At 45.8% G+C, this 19718-nt stretch overlaps 2 protein-coding genes across 8 annotated transcripts in view; one reads left to right on the top strand and one right to left on the bottom strand.

Annotated features, from left to right (window-relative positions):
* The first annotated feature begins 76 nt into the window (after positions 1 to 76).
* Positions 77 to 10507, top strand: CHRAC1 (chromatin accessibility complex subunit 1). Of its 3 annotated transcripts, XM_055091048.1 has the most exons (4): positions 77 to 389; positions 747 to 862; positions 994 to 1105; positions 1737 to 1826. In XM_055091048.1, exons 1-3 carry the CDS (start codon positions 243 to 245, stop codon positions 1088 to 1090), a joined length of 360 nt encoding a protein of 119 aa, XP_054947023.1. In that variant the 5' UTR covers positions 77 to 242; the 3' UTR covers positions 1091 to 1105; positions 1737 to 1826. The 3 variants fall into 3 exon arrangements, with proteins under 3 accessions (XP_054947023.1, XP_028356485.1, XP_023985219.1); XM_028500684.2 differs by lacking the exon at positions 747 to 862; XM_024129451.3 differs by lacking the exons at positions 747 to 862; positions 994 to 1105 and adding an exon at positions 2442 to 10507 and having other exon boundaries at positions 94 to 389; positions 1737 to 1863.
* Positions 8299 to 19718, bottom strand: part of AGO2 (argonaute RISC catalytic component 2) — a 111731-nt gene continuing 100311 nt past the window's right edge. For 4 of the 5 annotated variants that reach the window (XM_024129412.2, XM_024129413.3, XM_055091047.1 and 1 more), the window contains exon 19: positions 8299 to 19375. In XM_024129412.2, the coding sequence (XP_023985180.1) occupies positions 19267 to 19375 (109 nt within the window). In that variant the 3' untranslated portion in view covers positions 8299 to 19266. The remainder of the gene's footprint in view (positions 19376 to 19718) is intronic. The other variant, XM_024129414.3, reaches the window with a different exon arrangement.

The raw sequence follows: 19718 nt of genomic DNA, 5'->3' as shown, positions 1-19718 counted from the left end.
CCCAGCCCCGCCCCGCCCCGCCCCGCCCCGCCCCGCCCCGGCGAATCTTCTGGCCGCCCTTCCGCTCCGTCTGCACAGCCTTGGGGCGCGCGCGGCATCACGGGGCTTGTAGTCCGTCCCGCGGCTGCGCCTCCCGACACTACAACTCCCACGGGGCAGCGGGACGCCGCTCCCGCACCGACCGTGTAGGCTGGCCACCTCGCGGCGGGTAGGGGCTGCCGCCGCGGGGGCGGGGCGCAGAGATGGCGGACGTGGTCATGGGTAAGGAGAAGTGCGGGGAGCAGCGGCTGGTGTCGCTGCCCCTGTCCCGCATCCGGGTCATCATGAAGAGCTCCCCCGAGGTGTCCAGCATCAACCAGGAGGCGCTGGTGCTCACAGCCAAGGCCACGGTGAGGCGGGCAGCACGGGGAGGAGTGAGGAGCGTGGGGCGGCGGTGAGGGCCACCCGGAACCATCGCGCCCCGCCGGGCCCCACCGACCTGCCCAGTCCCCTTCGCGTGCGCGCGCGCGTCCTTTTGAGAGCCGCCTCACTCCCCTCCCACGCCGCGCGCGCCCCAGCTCCCGCGCGCGCTCTTCGCCCCGCCCATCCGGCGCCTCGCGCGCCCGTCTCCCCGCCCACTCCACTCCCGCCCTCCCTCGCGCGCTGGTCGCCACGCCCACTCCGCTCCCGCCCTTTTTCGCGCGGGTTTGGCCTGGGCGGTGGCGTGGAGGCGCGCCGGCCTTCTTTGGTGTCTCCTCCTCCTCCAGAGTTACCGTACTCCGGGCCCCAAAGCCTCTGCCTTTGTCGCTTCCGGCCTGTTTCGCGGCTTTGGGCCCCAGCTCCTCAAACGGTTCATTGAGAGGGCCGGCGGCTCCCTCAGGAGGTACGGCCCGGCCCAGCCGCTTGCCCACCCTCTCGCAGTCTCCTGGGCCAGAATTGAAGTAATTTCGGGGACCTCAGTTTTAGCCCCCTCCTAGGTCCAGATAGATAATTTTGTCTCTTATTTTGGTCTAGGCCAGACCTTCCTGCTCTCACCCTGGGCCAGGTTTCTGCTGCAGAGTCTCGCTTAACTTCCCTTCGAGTCTGTTTCCCAGGCCGGCTAGTTCGGTAGACGGTGTCCGGCGCGGTGCGTTGGTCAGAGCTAAGGGAGGGGGTGGAAATCACATGGTCTTGGGATAGCTGTACAGTTTCGTTCTGTAGGTCTTAAGGAATTAAGAGATTTGCAGGCACTTCTTTAATCCCTTCTTGACTAACTTAGATGGGGTTAAAGTTAAACTGAGAGAGGGGCTCAGCTCAGGTGGGCTGCCCTCGGAAAGGTGTCCGGGCAGAATGGCAAACTGACCATTTTTTACCTTCAAGCTAGTGACTGTTACAGTTGTAGGCGGACCACCTTAGACACAATGTAGTCAAATACAAGACTAAAAGTCTGTTCCTGGCATAGAATTTTTGGATGGACTCTTGCCGCCCTTTCTAACTGTAGAGACTGGGCATTAAACACGATTCCTTGTTGTATGGCTTTTAAATATTTTTCGTAAGTTAGAAATCTAAAATAAACTTTCGGGAAATTTCCTGCTGCCCTGCCAAATTTAATTCAGCCTTGCTTTCTTTCCGACCTCGTATGTCTCCTTTCTCCAGTGATTTTCTGCAATTTGATGAACCAAGATAATCTGAAATCATCTAAACTTAATGTAATTTAAAAGGTCTGTGGTAACTTTTCAAAGCACACCTTTCATCTTAACTTTTTCATTTTGTTTTAGGAACTCTTTGTTCAGTATCTCGCCACCTATTCCTACAGACATGGCAGTGGAAAAGAAAAGAAAGCACTCACTTACAGTGATTTATCAAATACCGCAGAGGAATCGGAAACGTTTCAGTTTCTTGCAGGTACTTAGCCTTTGAAACATTCTGGTGAAAAGACAGCTTTTTCCCTGCTCTTTTTCTGCTTTCACTGAAAATGACATTTTGCTGCTTTCTCCAGGTGTCAGAGTTTACCTGGCGTGGGGCGAGAGTTTTAGTTTTGTTTACTGGAGTATGTTTGTAATGCAGTTCACCTAGAGCAGGAATTAAGTTGGCATCTGCACGGGGCTGTCTGGGTGGGTTCGGGAGCTGGGCAGCCCACCCCCTCAGACTCGTCCTTACTTGGCTGGGGAAGCAGAAACCCATAGTTGTTGCTGTGGAACAGGCTGTGTGCACCACAGGTAAAGAGCTTCCGGTGATCCTTGGGGCCAGCCGCTGTGTCAGGTGGGTCGGGCAGGGCTGCTTCTAGTGGGTACCAGCACAGAGCAGAGTGTGGTTTGCAGCCACTGGAATAGATACAGGTGTTGAGCCTTCGTCCAGAGGCAGTGCTGGTTTCCTGCTATGTAGTCTGAATTTTGACCTGTCTCGGAACCTGTCTTAGAGGTCATAGCAGGAACTAGCACGTTTGAAATTTGCATTGCTGATGTTAGCTTTATGTTTTTAAGATATATTACCAAAGAAGATTTTAGCTAGTAAATATCTGAAAACGCTTAAAGAGAAGAGGGAAGAAGAGGAGGAGGAGGAGGAGAATGACAACAATGACGACGAGAGTGATGACGATGAAGCGTAATCCTAAACCAAACAGAAGTGCTTTCGAGATCAGCCTGGTGAGGACCCTCAGGGATGAGCGCCTTTGCTCTGGAGCAGGCATTAGTCTGTTCACTCTTCAGAGACTTCACGTACATTATGTTCTTTCCTGGCTGAGACCAAGCATAATGTACCTCTGCCATCAACAGCCAAAAGGAAAGGAACCCAGACAGCAGCTTCTCTTCCCCAGGCCCACACTGCAGCGGGAGTGGGAGAGGACCAAGAAAGGGCCGCGTACCGTGGGACACAGCCAGTCTGCAGCTGTAAGCTATAGAGGCAAAGACAACTTTTGCTTAACTTTCTAGTTTTACAGATAGGTTTTGAAGAACTTCTAAATATCAGTTCTGTAAATTCACATATATATTTTTTGAAATTCGTTCTTGTGAACCAGCTAGATCCTATTTTAGCTAAATGTGTAGTCTCTGGGTAGTATGTTACATTTGAATTTTCGTATTTGAAGAAAATTTCTGGCTTTGTATATGTCCAAATACTGCCTTTTTTTTTTTAACTGTAAAGAAATAAATTTTTCCTTTTTAAAAGCTGTATATATTTTTATAGTGAAAGGTTTTATGGAACTAGTTTTAGAACCCTCTATTATTCTAATGCCCTGCTTATTATCTGGAAACATTTGTGAAATTTAAAAATGAGTACTTTTCTTCTTTTTATTTTTCCTTCTTATTGGCAGCGCTGTGAGGCATGTGGGATCTTAGCTCCCCAACCAGGGACCGAACCTGCGCTCCCTGCAGTGGAAGCGCAGAGTCTTAACCACTGGACTGCCAGGGAGGTCCCAGAATGAGCACTTTCTGATAATTTTATTCCTGAAGAAAAGTTTCAAGTCAAATTATTAGATCAAATACAGTAAGAAATATTACCTCTGCATAAGCATGTTTTTCTTAAAAAATTATAAAGCATTTTGTATATTGAAGATCTCCCTCATTTCACTGTTCCTTTCTTTACACCCAAAGTAATTGTTTTTGCTGTCCACAAGAGAAAACCATAAGCTCTATTTTTTTTCACATAGGGTAAATTTTGGCTTTTGCCTTTTCTTTTTTTTTCCCAATTGAGTTCTGATTTTCATCCAGTAAAATCACCCTTTAATGTCCATTCTGTTGGTTGCGTAAGCAATCAATATATAGAACAGTTCCATCACCCCAGATATTCCTCTGTATACCCTTGGAGTTATTTCCTTCCCTTATCCCCAGGCAATCAATCACTGAGGTTTTCCATCCCTCTTGTTTTTAAAATTTATTTAAAAATATTTTAAAATCCACTTTTTGGTGTACAGTTCTGACAGATGCAGAGTCATGTAACCACCACAGTGAAGATACAACAGTTCTGTCACCTCCCCCAAATTCCCTCATGGTCAAATTCCTTCCTACCCATTACCTTGGCAGCCACTGATCTAGCTATTCTCTGCCCCCAGAGGAGGAGTCAGCAGACTTTTTCTGGAAAGGGCCATGTGGAAAATATTTGAAGTTTTATGGGCTACATAATCTCTGTCACAACTAGTCAACTCTGCTGTTGTGGTTCAAAAGCAGCCACAGTCAACACATAACAGGAATGAGCGTTGCTGTACTTCAAAAAAAACTTTATTTCTGGACGCTGAAATTTAAATTTTATATAATTTTCATGTGTCATGAAATCTTTTGCCTTTTTTTCAACCATTTCAGAATGTAAAAGCCATTATTAGCTTATAGGCCATACAGAAACACAGCAGGCCACATTTGACCCACAGACCATGGTTTGCCCACCCAGCTTTCCAAAGTGTCATATAAATGGAATCACATAGTAGTAGCCTTTGAATCTGACTTTTTTATATTTAGCATAGTGCATTTGAGATCCATCCATGTTGTTGCAGGTATCAGCAGTCTGTCCTTTTGTATTGCCGAGTAGCATTCCTTTGTATGGATATACCATTTGTTTATCCATTCCACAGGTGAATGGATAATTCCCAATTTGGGTTGTTTCCTGTTTTTTCTTTGTTTTTCTCTTTTTTTTTTTCCTTTTAAAAATCTCAAAAATTTTTCTCGTTTCCTGTTTCGATGATTACAGATAAAGCCCTATAAGCCTTTGGTACAGGTTTTGTGTGACCATACGACTTCATTTCACTTGAGTGGAATTGCATATTTCATTTTACCAGAAACCACCAAACCGTGTTCTAAAGTGTCTGTACTATTTTGCATTCCCACCAGCAGTGAACCAGAGCTTCAGCTGCTCTGCATCCTCTGCAAAACTTGGTATCAGGGTTTTTTTGTTTTAATTTTAGCCATTTTAGTGGGTGTTGGTTTTAATTTGCATTTTTCTAATGACAAATAATGTTGAACATCTTTTCATTTGCTTGTTTACTGTCTGTATATTTTCTTTGAACTGTCCAAATCTTTTGCTCATCTTTTTACTGGGTTATTTTCTTTTTGTTGGCGTTTCAGAGTTTTATATGTTCTGAATACAAGTCCTTTGCTAGATTATGTGATTTGCAAATATTTTCTACCTGCCTGTGGCTTGTCTCTTCATTCTCTTAACAGCATTGTTCAAAGAACAGAAATTATTTTTTTGAGAAGTTCTTAATTTTGAGGAAGTCCATTTTATCACTTTTTTTCCTTTGGGGATCATGCTTTTCTTGTTGTATATAAAAACTTGTCACCAAACCCAGAGTCACAAAGATCTCCTGTGTCAGTGTCTTTCAAATGCCGCATTGCCTTCAGTACCTCTGCCTATAGTAACGTGATGCTGTTTAAGAAATGCCCAGGAAAAATGGTTTTTGTGTGTAACCAGCTGAAACACCCTTAACCTATCATAAGCCCTTCAGATCCAATTATGTAGGGAGCTTTCATCCTTCTCAGTTCCTCCTTAAACCACATGCTAGTCTAGTACAGTAGCTTCCTAACTGGTTTCCTCACCATCTTTACAGCCTCTTTCCTCTTCCCATCTTGCATGCTGCTATCAGATTATCAAAACAATTTTATGAAGATTAATCTTTTTTTCCTAGCGAGAAGCGTTAAGAACGGCTGATATTGGAGTCGCCATTGGGGGCTGAGCCTCTTCTGTGTGCATTGTGCCCACTTTCATCTCATCTTCACAGCTTGCCAAGTATCCACATTTTACAAAGAAGAGAATGAAAGCTCAGGTTAAGGAGCTAGTCCAAGGCACACCTAGGGAGTGGTGGAACTGGGATTCAAATCCCAGACTACACGCTTCACTGGAGCTTAAAAAAGTGTGGTTTTCTCTGCACTGTCAGTGGGCTCAATTCTTAACTTGGCAATCGAGGCCCTGGACACTGATCTTACTCTGCTTTGTATCCTACTGTTTTGCTACATTAACCTTCCATTCCTGCTGAGATGGGCTCCCTGTCCTCTATGGAGCATAAAGAGCCCTTGTACATCCTCTGATCAAGGAGCTGTTTTCTTTTGTGAAATCTTATCCTAACTCACATAATGTCACACCATCGTACGCTGTTTTTACACTTAGGTTTTCACAGTCAGATCATGACTGCTTCTGGCCGCCCAGTGAATGATAGTGAGATAACGGGAATGTAACAAAGTAAGGCCATATTTATTACGTAAGGATACTGTAGGTCTCTCAACAGTTTGTTGTGTAGTCTTTCAGTTTCAGCTGGCATGTCCCAGGGCCTGTGGGCACCAAGATGCTTTGTGGTTTTGGATACCGAGAAGAAGAAGAAAGAAGTACTAGGCCCTGTACACATTAAAGGGAAAAGAAAAAGAGAGAGAGAGAGAGAGAACTACATCTTGATTTTATTAGGGGAAAAAAAAAGCCTGGAACAGAATACACCAGAGTGCTAAGAGTAACTACCTGTCAGTGTTGTCATTACAGATAATTTAGTTTCTATCTTTATGTTTATCTGAATTTTTACATTTTCTATAATGAACACATTATTCTCTATTTTATTTATTTGTTTTTGGCTGCATTGGGTCTTTGTTGCTGCGCGCGGGCTTTCTCTAGTTGCGGCGAGCAGGGGCTACTCTTCGTTGTGGTGCGTGGGCTTCTCTCATTGCGGTGGCTTCTCTCGTAGCAGAGCGTGGGCTCTAGGCGCGCGGGCTTCAGTAGTTGTGGCACGCGGGCTCAGTAGTTGTGGCGCACGGGCTTGGTTGCTCCGCGGCATGTGGGATCTTCCCGGACCAGGGCTTGAACCTGTGTCCCCTGCGTTGGCAGGTGGATTCTTAACCACTGTGCCACCAGGGAAGCCCTGTTCTTTTCTTAAAAACATTTTCCGTAAAAATCAGAAAATAGCTTTGGCTCTTTCAAAACAAAACAAAACAAAAACTTTGGCCTCTGCTTTAGCAACAATGTGCATCCTGGGGATTGTCAGCTATTTTTTTGGTTTTCTTAACCCAACCCTCCTTTCCTTTCCCAACACCACATATTCTTTCAGTACAGACAGAAGTCAAACCCCGCCCAGAGGGAGGTCACCAGGCCCAGAACCCCAGATATGGTCAGCTTTGATTCCCACACAACATGGAGCTCAGGGCTTTGCACTCGATTGGGGTTTAGCTGAATGGCTTTTTTCTTCTTCTTTTCTCATGGCTGCTAGAGTAGGAACACCCAGCTCATCCTAGGTACCACATTTGTTCTTCATTCCTGACGCTTTTATCCCCAGACCCCAAATTCTCGGGCCCAACGTACGGAATAAGGCTCTAGACTTCTATCACCAAAGGCGTGCTTCCACCTCAGAAGCCTGGAATCTTAACCCGTAGGGAAGGAAGTCCCCAAATAAATATGTGAGTATACAGAAGATCTTTGGGCGAGGCAGCTGTAAATACGAGGAATTTTATTTTATTTTTTGCTGACATACTATGAGGCAAAACAAAATTGACACCATACAAAATAACTTTATAAAATATCATTCACATCATATTGTATCAGATTTACAGCATTCTGTGCATGTTAAGGGTTATGTAAGGAGGTGAAAAAAACACTATGCCAAACTTTTTAGTATTAGTTTATATACACACAGTAAGAAACAAAACAAGTAACTGTTAGGTTTTCCATGAATTTATTGCAAAAATAGTGCAAACTACTTAACCTAGTAAGCTGTAAAACAAACTCTAAAGGACCCAGCTAAGCTTAAACACGACAATAGATGCTCAGTGTCTCAGCCTTTAGCTTTCTTCACCAGTTTAATCTTTGTCAATCAAGACCACTCCCCGTCTGTTCAGTTTGGGGTGAGTGCTGGGGAATAGAGAAGTGTGAAGACCGGCTCTTCAGAGCCCAGATGGATCCGGCTGCCTAGTGCCAGCAATACCTTTAGGATCATGCTACTTACTCAATGGCAATTTTGTGAGGTCTGTGTTGAAAACATTAAGATGCTATGATGTTTAAGTCTGACCTTAGAAATAAGTCGTCCAACCTCTTGATGATATGGAGAAAAGAATTAAGAAAGCAGCATGAACAGAAAGGATTGGGAACATTATTGTCTGCTTATAAACATGGTATCCTTTTTCTCAGGTGTATTTGGGTAAAGTATTAATCTCCTGGTGGGCAACCTTTGAACCAGATATTGCAGTACGTTAAAAAAAAAAAAAAAAATACTGTATTCCTACAAGAGTAACTTTAAAATCTCTTTTAACAGTCTACTGGGGTCCAAAAAGCATATATCCAAACAAAATCATAAGAGCAGAACAAAATGCTACGTATAAAAGCTAAAGAAACAAAATGCAGCATATTCAGGTTCTTTTTCTTGAGGTACCTATATAAATTTAATCACCTGCCCCAAACTACTCTTGTTAGGTAAAAAACAAAATGCTTACTGGTGAGCCAATTGTAGGGCATTTATTATTATTGAGAAAGTGCAACAACGCTGATCTTTACATGCAGCATACTAAAGGATGATTTACTCTTTACAAAATATAGCTTAAGTATTGACCTGATGGAATTTTAAAAATTAAAAACATTTAACTAGAATCATCCCAATATTTTTGAGATCCTGAAGCGAAAAGCCTCCCAAATCAACTTTCAAAGTTATGCCACTAAGGAATGTTGGTTCTCCTGTAAAATTCAGAGATCTCGTTAAAATAGTAAAACTATAAACTACAGGAAAGATCCCTAATTTTTATTTCTTATTGGTATAAAATCAAATTCGTAAGACTCCAAAATACTGTGTTACCTCCAAAGAATTAAGTTAAAAAAGATTGCCATAGTAGGAAAAGTCTAGACTTGTAAACTGCCAAATATAAAAGCATGGAAAGTCATCGATCTATCCGATTTTCTCACCTGCCAGAAAGCTTTCCTAACTTACAGAAACCCTGGGGCTGCTGCTGCAGGCAGCAGCCCACCCCTCCCCCACCCTCCACGGCCAGCGGCCAGCGGCCCTCCTTTCCTCTGTCCATGGTCACCAACACCCACACCAGGAGGGTGGGAGAGATGAAATCAACAATAGTCCATTCGCTGCTTATGAAATAAACTTATAAAATATGCCAGAGGAAGGCGGGGAGGGCACGCACGTGTGGTGAAAAAGCAATGACAAGAGTGTTTGTGAGTTGTTTTTGGTCGCCCCTTCGTTGGCACAGAAAATGAAGTGATAGCTACAAATGTATGCGTAGAAGAGTTTGGAATTTGCTTGTAAAATGTCAAATTTGCTCTTGGACATAATTCTATGTTTCTTTTCACAAGAGGGCAGTTGGGATTCCAGTATACGTTAGTGTTTAGTTGGCTGGGGTGATCTATCAAATTCCACGGCCAATTGGGCTTTTTCTCCCCATGTACAATATAAAATATTTAATTTCATACTGATTTTTTCAATGCATTAGGATTCAACACAAAAGGCACAAAATAAATAGATATTATTAAATAAACGGAAATTATGATTTCAAGCTTTGTGTGGAGTTGTATTTCACTGTTTTGTTACTTTTTCCAATTTAATTTGACAGACTTAGTAAATAGCACCCAACTGTTTAACTGAGGTAGATCCACATTGTAAAGAAAGCTGGGTCCCCTCCATTTTTTGTCTAAATTTAAGATGCTTTTACAAAAACAAAAATCCATTTAATCATATGCAGAAGCAATGACAGGTGGCACTACCTGAAGAAAGCTTAGAACATGAGCAGGTTTGCAAAGAAGATTTACGCCTAAATCATACTCTCCATCAGCCATAAAAACATCTCAGACTGGAGGGAAAAAAAAAAAAAAAAAATCAAACATTTAAAAATAACCCTGAAAAAGTCTCAAGACTTTTAGAACAGGTCTTTTTGACTGACTGCCACAGAAATGCACAATGGTCCATTTTCATCAAGCAATGGCAACAGCCAAGCCAGACCAGAAACAGAGAGAGAGAGAGACAGATGTGTATCACTGAAGGTTTCCCTTTATAACTCCGGAGAAAAGACCTGTTGAATTGTGATACAGCATCTTGATCGGAACAGCTTAAATTCATTCTGCCTAATATCTTTGCATACTGTGAAACATACAAATTTAACATCTGATTAAGGCTTAATTTAAAGTGGCATTACCACCTACCATCATGCAAGCATTGGACATCCTCAAAACACACAGAATGGTATTAAACTAAAGACAAGGACAGGAAGCCTCAGGTTTGTATTTAGCAGGTACTATAATTTTATATTTAATTTTACAATTCATGTAAGCAAATGAAAAGTTATACAGAGAGGCCAATGTATATAAATACTAGTTTATACAGGAACTGTCAATGTACACAACAGCACTGCACGGTTTCTATATTGCAAGCACAAGACATCGTCACGTAGACCCACCGCACAGGTAAACGAGTCCGCAGACAGTACGCACAGTACCACCTGAAATGAGGCCCTTTAGCTGCTCAGCTTCTTAGAAAACAGTAAACTTTAAATGGTCATAATACATTTTGATTCAAAATGTCTTCTAAAATCTTTTTTGTGGGAGAAAATTAAGAAGGGGCAAGATCTACCTATGGAACTTTTGAATTCATTTTTGTTTTTTTCAATTATTTTATAAAAATAAAATAAAACTAGAAAAGTCGATAAAACTCAGGGTTAAAACCCCTCAATACATATTAGGTAAGTAATCTGAAGTGTACCAGAGGTAAGAAAAAATCTGGATTTAGACACTACATTCTTGTATTTAATGAATAATTAGCCACTTTGCTGCACAGAAACTTACAATTATTCCCTTAAAACTTTTTAAAAAGTAAAAACTCACTTGCCGCTACAGTTACAAAACATGAATTTATACCTTCAACAACTACATGTAAAATCCACTATCAAACTCAGGAGGCGAATTTCAGTTCAGTGCTAAACCGCAGACTTCCAGGATTTTAGTCACGTATCTATTTGGCTTTGAAGAGGAGCCCACGTCATCGCTGTGTTAACGACCCCCCAAAGCCGCCCGCAGCCCCCCCAGTGCCTGGTGCCTCTGCCTTTCAGAACAGAGGGTTGGGGGAGACGGAAGGGCCAAGAGCTGCCACCTCGAAGGCTTTTCTGGACAGTTTAAAATAAGTAACACTGGGTTATTTCCCCCGCTTAAGACCATCCACTGACAGACAAGGGTGGCTTTTAACGAGACCGTCAGCCGAGAAAACTGCTCAACTCAATACCTGGCTTGGAAAAGTCAGAGCTAAAACCTGCATCTTCGAGACGTCAAAACCCGAGTCCTACGTGCACAGCTCCAGGTGACACCACTCCCGAGGACGCGGTTTCCCAGCACGTCACAAAACAACAACAACGCGGGGCACCCCAACAACTGAAATAGCACCTGACATCTGAGGGCCCCCCACGCACTTGACAAAGACACGACTCCAATTCCACTTCCCTTTTGAAAACCATCTAGTTCCATTACACTCAGCGTTCTCATTGAGCGACCTTGAGAACAAAAGCCCCAGCTTCGCCGGCGGCCACAGTCAGCGCCTGCCTAAGAGGGCTCCTGTGGACGGACGCGCTCAGGGCCTGGGAGGAGCCACGCGGCCCGAGCCCAGCGACCTCCCACAGGAGCCAGTGCGCAGGGGCCGAGGAGCGGACGCGGCTTCCGAGGCGGAGGGCCGGTGACTGAGCGTGTGTCGGGCCAGGCTTCCTTCCCAGCAACGCAGCCCCAACGTGATTTCGAAAGGACACTGAGGACTGGACTTGAAAGGCACGGAGGCTGAGACGGGGTCCCCAGAACACGCTCAGTCTGGCACCCCTGGCCTCGGGAGACCAGGGGAGGCCTGGGCACCGCCCGCCTCCCGGGTCAGAGGGGCTGCCCTCTCCCACCCCCAGCATCGTTCCCAGCATCTCCGGAGTCCAGAGGAGCCCTGGGCCCCCCAGCTCCGTCCAGCGGGGCCGGGCAGCCCATCCGCATCGCACCCCCCAGCCCGGTCGGTGGTGGGGGGTGGCGAGGGGGCACATTCAGAACCATCAACTCATGGTTCTGAGGACCTTGAAGACTCCAGAAGTACCGAATGAGGTTGGCCTGAACATCGAGCTCCTGGAGACACTTGGGGGGTGGTGGGGGAGGAGTCAATATTTGGTGTTGTAGCTTTAACTCTGGACTACTTGAGGCCAAGGAAGTTGTAACTAGGAGATCATTCAGCCTCCTCCAACCGCCTAAAGAAGGGGGGTGAGGTGAGGACCCAAGCCTACGGTCACACCACCAAGGGCGTTTAAAGATCTAACACACCTGAATTTTTCACATTAACCAATAAGACAGAAAAGTGTTAACAAAAGCACCAGTAATCTTCAGTTCCCTCATCTTTAATGATCTTTCATGAACGCAAAGATGCCGGGGGAGGCCCCCACGTCGGGACGCTGGGGACATGAGTGCAGAAAGCAGGCGGGGGATCTGAGTCAACGGCTGACATCACTAAAGCGAGGAGCCGGCCGCTGCGCAGCGGCCCCCGAAAAGCCCCGTATGGGTTTCTGGCTGAAAACGAGGCCACTTCAGCGGAGCCCAGCAGCCCCAAAGCAGGTCAGCAGACGCAGCGGACACTCCCCAGTGTCCACGCTTCTCGGGGTGGTCTGTGTCTATAGGACAGCGCAACTGCAGAATTACACATTCTTAGACTACAAAGGACACTTGGCGCTTTCGGAATTAAAGCGCAGCACGCAGCGTTGAAGGCAAGGACTTCCTCGTAATGGTGCACCTGGAACCTCTCTGGGCCAAAGTCAAGGTCTGATGAGCGTCCAGAAGAGAGCGGAGCCGCCTCCTCACACCCAGACGCCTGCAACTGCAACACCGCCCAACTGTCCCTCCAGAACTCAGGAGCAAACCAGCGCAAGTGATCGGGAGCAAATGCTCACCTTCTGAAGACGAGAGAGCACGAGGAACCTAAAGAAAAGACGCGACGGAGCAGCGGGGGCGACACTGACCAACCCACAGCAGCGTGTGGGGCAGACGAGATTTCTGACAGCAAAGTGGCTCATGACACGTGATGCCGAGCTCTCCCAGGCCAGCCTCTTCCCGCAGGCTGGCGTCCTGGTCCAGGGCGCCAGCAGCAGGAACCCCTACTTCAAGACGCTGCCGCCCTGGACCCTGTGCTCCTTTCAAGCAAAGGGCCTTGGATTCGAACAGAACATTTTGCTTTCACACCTGAGCTCACTTTAAAGTACAGAGTGATTAGTAACTCAAGGTTCCCAAGTCAAAGGTCAATGACATCTGCACTGCATTTTGAAACCGTGCAGCTCCTGAAGTACTATTTGCACAAGAGTCGGTGTTGAAGCCCCTTTGTGATTTTACAGAGTGTACAGAAAGGGAGAAGAGAGTAGAAGGAGACACTTTCAACCCATTCATAAGTAAAGCAGAAAAAAAAAGTGCTTTCTTATGTCAAACAGGAAAGTGAAAAGCCAGGACAGTGGGTCGCTTCCAGGTCCCACCACACACGGCCCTGCACCTGAGGACGGTGCAGAAAGGCCCTTGCGTTTCCTTCCTGCTGGCCACTAAGAGTCCTAACATCTCGGAGCCGGGCAGCCCTGAGGAGTCCCTGGTCCACCCCGGACACCCAGAGAGGGAGGAGGGGACTGCCCGTGGGTCACAGTATGGCACACAAATTTTCAAGCCAGAACTGAACAGAGAGATGTTCACAATTCAGTTGATTCAGGCAACATTTTGGCTATTTTCAGTGTGGACAGCTACACTTAATTAAAAGCAAACATGAATCTATTGAGAATTCAGAGGTAGCCTTTATCTGCGTTTTATTTATTTATTTATTTATTTTTAAACTAAAAGGTATGAGAAACCACCTTCTGTAGTGATATGGCTAAGCCAATACATTCACTTTAGACAATAAAATGGCAAAACATCCAAAAAAGCACTAAGTGAGGGCACCGAGATGGCATCAACGGGACATTAACACACACTCAGATGACTGGTTTGGGTTTAAAAGCTCCTTTGTGTGTCTGATACTGTGTAGCCTGATCACAAACAGAATTACACACTGTGGACTGGAGCACGTACTTCTCATCTGGCCAAATCATGAGGCCTAAAGCAACAGCACTGCGTTTCAGGTCTGCCTGGCATCTATGGGTTAAGCCACAAATGACAGTTTTGACGTAACAGCGACCTCATGGCTTTAAAATGACGGGTGACCAAAGAGAAGCAAGGGAGGCCCTGACTCTCTAGTAACATTGGCCGTTCAGTTGCTTCCTATCCAAGCTGTCAAATGCTGGAGGGAGCTAGCAGCAAATGCTTTAGGGAGTCATGGCAAATAACGAGGAATTAAACAGACCAGAAGTATTCAAAGGATTTACAATTAATCCTCTTAGAATTAAATCTCAGACCGCAAGGAGAGAGCACACTCTTCTTCCAATAGGCTGCAAACTTCCTTCCAGAAAAAGACAGCAACGAGGCTAATCTGTCCTTCATGAATGGTCAACACACACACATACACATGGCTGTAGAGGGGAAAGGGCAGCGGCCAGCCCACACGGCTCTAACACATAATACTGAAAAACGTGGCAGGATCACTAAAACAAAGCAACGCATTGTATTACATCATTTCTGCTATCCTAAATCTATTTACAATCATTTCAAACAAGTACAGCAGATGCAAAGTTGGACATAATAAAAAGGAAGCTGTCAAAAAATCAGTGCAATTATTTCGAGTTGAAAATTTTCCTTACAAAAAAAGTCAGCATGTGTGTGTAACACGGACAGCCCTATTACGAAGTCACACGTGCACTGTGTCTACACTGAGAAACGTCACAGCAGCCGAAACTGCTGGCACGGCAGCTAGAGAGAATATTCTTGGTTACTTTGGGGGAGGGCTTAAAATACAAAGTATTTGCATTCTGAAAGTGAGGCGTATGAACACTGAGGAAGTTTCTATTCATTGTACATTCCTTTTCTCATGAGCGTGAGAGATGAGTTAAAGAGAGGTCACAGGGAAATTTCTATGGCTTGTCTGGGCCACTGGGATTGTCCACTGTCTGGATTATGTCCACTTCTAAAGCTCCTCCTAATGGAACTGCCTTAGGTGCAGGGAAATGCCCATGAAAAATCCTTTGAACTGCCCAACAGATCAAAGGCCCACTCAAGGACTCCGTCCAGATCCTGACGGGGGGGCTCCATGAAACAGCCTAGTGCTTTCATGATGCCAAGCAACCGAGAGACGCTGTCCCAGCCGCCAGGGGCCTCCTCGAGACAGCCTGGTGTCCCAGCTGCACGACGCCTGGCTGGTCTACCCTTAACATATTGTATCAAATATATAATCTGACTGAAAAACTGCCTTGTAAAAATAAAATTTAAGTCACCCTGCAGATCAATGTTAAACTACATTGCTGCATATATAAGAAAAGCAATTCATCCAGAAAAATTACATTTGTGGCTTTCAAAAATAAATCATCCAGCAAACTTGAAGGTAAACGTTAGGTAATTTATAAAAGTTGGGGAAGATAATTTCTATCGTATTCATCAGGTGCCACATGCCCTGGAATATCCGTATCAGCCAAATCAAACCAGAGCGGAAAGGAAAAAATAAATAGCAACATTTGCATTTAACAACAATAAAAATAACATACAATATAACATCGTTACCCACCCGCCCACAACCCTGCTGTAGGAACTGAACTTAAACTGTCTCTTCTAATGAGCACGCGCTGGGGTAAACGTCACAACAGCACTGCTTACGGCCAAACTCACACAGCGCGGAAATCACTCCACTTCCAACAAGTCCCTCCTGGGGAGGGCAGCGCAGTGGCCAGGGATCGCTCACGGTTCTACAGTGCAAACATTCGTGCACGGGAGTGTGAGAACACTACCAAAAAGCAACACCATGTTGAAAAGAAAAAGCAGACCCTAAAATGTAGCATCAAGTGTATATGTGAAGTCCTCTCAAAACAGAAAACCAAAACCAAAATAAAACAATCCCTTTCTAAAAGTATAGGTATGCCCAGTTTTACAACATTTATCTGAACTAGGAACATCTGAGCTTATTATAATAAGTACACAAACAGCAGGATGGAACCTCAGCAGGGCCACAGGGCTCTCCTACACAACGGCGACTTGAAGCAGCTCCCCCGGGGGTTCCTTCTTCACTTAGCTATTAGGGTGAGAGCTTGTCGAACGTAATAGGAAGTGGTGAAGGGATGGGAATATGTTAACTTTTCTTACGGTGATTATTTTAAAATATACTAGGAAGAGTACCAGGATAAGGATCGAATTGGGAGACCTCTTCTGAAGAGATAAATCCCAGTGTTTCTTTGAAATGAATCCAGATTTCTACTTCATAATTTTCACATTCAGTTTGCTTAAAGCAAGGCACACCTTACTTAGTGGGGTCGGGCAAAGCTGGCGAGTGGACACCTCTGCAATTTGCACAGCCCCGCACAGGCCTCAGGAAACCTGTCAAATGCAGGCAGAGGCGGGAGGTGCCCGGAGCCCCTCTCGGGCGGCCACGAGGTTGCCCTGGGCGGGCGTGACCCACACAGAACGGGCAGGGCCCCTCTTGGCTTCCACGTGAACAGGGCTTGGACTTATTCTACTGCACCTTGAGGTTTTATGCTGTCTCAAAATGTATCCTAATAACGGGGGGGATTGGTAGAAATTTGGGAAAGCAGTTCTTTACCTGAGAAATTGCAACTACAGCCATTTGAATTCTGAACCATCAGACATGTACAAAGGTATGCAGCTAACCCAGCTGGAGACGTTTGGTTTATTAATGCTTTTAAGTAGTAAAAGTTTTATAAAACAAGCACAGGGCTGTAACAAGTACCTTTCTCAAAGTACTTTGGCCCTCTAGAAAGAAAACTTTTCCTTCAAAACGATTTTTAAAAAATTTAGGTCTCATTTTCTGCCAGCCTGTGATCCTGCCCGGTGTATCTGCTTAGAAATCATTTCCCTGCATTGCTGGGGAGTCCCTGCCTGCCGGACCCTCAGTGCTTGAGGGAGCACCCCCTCCAGAAGGCTCTAGATCAGAGGTTCTCGGACTCCAGGCAGCCCTGGACCCCCAGCTGATGGTGTAAAACGCAGATGCCCAGCCGCCACCCCGGAGGCCTTAGCGAGCACAGGAGTCACAGCGTTTTTACGGCCAATGCCCCGACCACCGGGATCCTGTTGCAAGTGGTAGAAACATACCTTTGAGACACACGGTTCTAGATGATCCTAAAAATGACTGAAAACTAACCTAAGTTCAGATTTTAAAAGTGTATTTTAGTGAAAAGATTCCCTCCTTGCTTTGAATGCTCCCGGTAACTGAAGCCAAGAGTGTACTGGTGTCCTTCTGAACAGGAGAAAGTGCCACTTGCTAATAAAATGACAGGGAATTGCAACATTTCTTAGAGCAGAGGCTTCTGTCATTTAAAAAGACAAAAAAAAAAAAAAAAAAAAAAGATACAGCAAGAAGAGACTAATGCCATTAATAAGACACCCACATGCACACACACACGCGCGCACACACGCACACACACACAACACCACTCTTGAGTATATATTGTCACAAATAATAGTCACCCCTTTGTCGTTGCCGCCAAAATCCAGGCCGAGTGTCCGTGACAGCGCTTCCCGCCCCCGCGGAGCCCTCAAACAAGACCGAGGTGGGCGCTTAGCCCAGCGCGAGGCACCCTGGTCGGGACCCTCACTCCACCACAGCGCCAGAGGTAAATGTCAGGCTGGGATGGGAGGGCCATCAGCAGGGCCAGAGGAAACCTACAGAGCACGAAGCAGCACTAGGGAAAGGTTCATCTCCTTCCTAGAATCTCTGTACTGAATGTGGATTTGACTCTTAGAAAACCGCCTACAAGGACAAAAAGCCCATTTAGCACAAACGGAGCTCTCTGCTGTTACCCCTGTCGAGCTGTCCACGGTATCATTCTTAGTGCAATGGATTCTAGATTGGCAAACCCACGTCCGGGGCCCAGAACGCAAATCCTAGCAGAAGGGTCTGCCTCTCCTGCTGGCTTCGCCATCAGCCATCCTCCCGAGGGCTGGGCTCCTTCGCGGAACGCTGGCCTCGCATCCCGCAGAGCGCCACCACCGACAGCCTTCTCTGTGTTTCAGTGCATAGATCCTATGACGCTTGTCTAACAAACCACACGCAGAGAGAAGTGCACGCTGATACGCAGACTCATTCCCAGGAGTGGAAGGATACATACATTCCATTTGTGCTTAATTGGCTGAGCGACGCACAGGGATGAGGCGGGGAGGGGAGTGACTGCTGGGAACGCGCTCCGTCCTCCTGAGGGTCCAGGCTGCGCGGTCTACACGGGGGGTGGGCCGCGGCACACTGAGTCAATTGCATACTCCTGTACTTAAGCACTGAGGAACCACAAGGGTGGTCCAGGCTCCAGGCTCCAAAACACTCTTGATATGCTAAACAGATCACAAGAAGCACCCCGTAGTCAGTAAAATGAAACACAGCATCTATCTATCACATTAATACTGCAAACCAGATATATATATTCTTCTCTTACATTAAAGACATAACAGTGAAAAAGGATTGTACTGTATTTATCACCACAGACCCGTATTCTTTAGAAACTTTGGAAAATAAATGTCACAGTCCTATAGGACAAATCTTATGATTAGACTGTCGGCATATTGTCTTTTTTCTTTTTTTAAATAAATTTTTATTAAAATGGCACTTGTCTGCCAATCCCTCTGGACCTATAAATGTTGTAAACACACACAGCCCACCTTCTGCCACCCCTCCTTCCTTCGGGCTGAGTGAAAGGCGGGCAGTGGCAGAGACACCAGGGCAGAGACACCAGGGCGCCTCGCCTGGCCCTGCCCTCGGATCCCGGACAGCTGGTGGGAGCCAGGTCAGGAGCACACGGGTGTCACTCTGAAATAAACTTTAGTGACAGCATCAGAATGTTCAAGGCTTTAAAACCACAATGTGTTTTATGTTGCTTTCACTCTCACAGAACGTTCACAGCTAGTTTGAGCCCATCAATTTCATATAGAATCATGTGTTAAAAACAAGTAAATTGAACAACCAAATAAATTAAAAATGTTTTAAAGCCCTGAGTTCATAGACTGGTTTTAGGAGATTTTTAGGAAACACGGGACTCTATTTTAATAAGCAGCTTATAAGATTTTGGCAAACCATATTTCCTACGACAATGGGGTCTCATACAGGTCTGCAGTTCAAAATCCAAGTCTGAAATCTGGGACGGAAGGCATTCTGGAAAATGGAGAATCTACTAAAATCAATGGCGTCTCATGTTCGATGCTGGCTGTCACGGAAGGGCTGGGTGTAGCCATTTGTTGGTCTGAGTGTAGCTGGTCTCATGTGAATCCAACTCGGTACACAATCGTAAACACTAAAACATGTCAAGCAAAGTACATGGTGCGCAGCGTGTCCTGATGGACCTGGACTGCCTTTGCCAACGCCTGGTGGTCTCGTCCGTTACTCTGCCCGGAGGTATGGCTTCCTTCAGCACTGTGGGGATGGGGGACAGAGAGAGAGAGAGAGAGAGAGAGAGAGAGAGGGAGAGAGAGAGAGGGAGGGAGAGAGAGAGAGGGAGGGGGGGAGAGAGAGGGAGGGGGGGTGAGAGAGAGAGAGAGAGAGAGAGAGAGAGAGAGGAGAGAGAGAGAGGAGAGAGAGAGAGAGAGAGAGAGCGCAGCCTTTAACGCACCATGAGGCAGCACACTGATAGCTAAGTTAGGACCACGCACCAGCCATCTGGGGAGGCAGCCACACAGCTAACAAATGGCGGTGAAGATGCTAGCTTTTGGGTGTCTGTGTCAGGGTCGGCTCCAGCCACTGGGACCCCACTGCTTCC

This window comes from Physeter macrocephalus, chromosome 15, assembly GCF_002837175.3.
Source record: "Physeter macrocephalus isolate SW-GA chromosome 15, ASM283717v5, whole genome shotgun sequence".
NCBI classification, from domain to species: Eukaryota; Metazoa; Chordata; class Mammalia; order Artiodactyla; family Physeteridae; genus Physeter; species Physeter macrocephalus.
The sequence above is the reverse complement of the archived record's forward strand: the minus strand, read 5'-3'. Positions and strand labels throughout refer to the sequence as shown.

What these genes read in the sequence shown, in the direction of transcription:
- CHRAC1 (XM_024129451.3), top strand. Translation starts at nt 243, where the DNA reads ATGGCGGACGTGGTCATGGGTAAGGAGAAGTGCGGGGAGCAGCGGCTG. An exon ending in TGCTCACAGCCAAGGCCACG is followed by an intron (nt 390 to 1,736) that starts GTGAGGCGGGCA and finishes ATTTTGTTTTAG; the next exon opens with GAACTCTTTGTTCAGTATCT. An exon ending in AACGTTTCAGTTTCTTGCAG is followed by an intron (nt 1,864 to 2,441) that starts GTACTTAGCCTT and finishes TATGTTTTTAAG; the next exon opens with ATATATTACCAAAGAAGATT.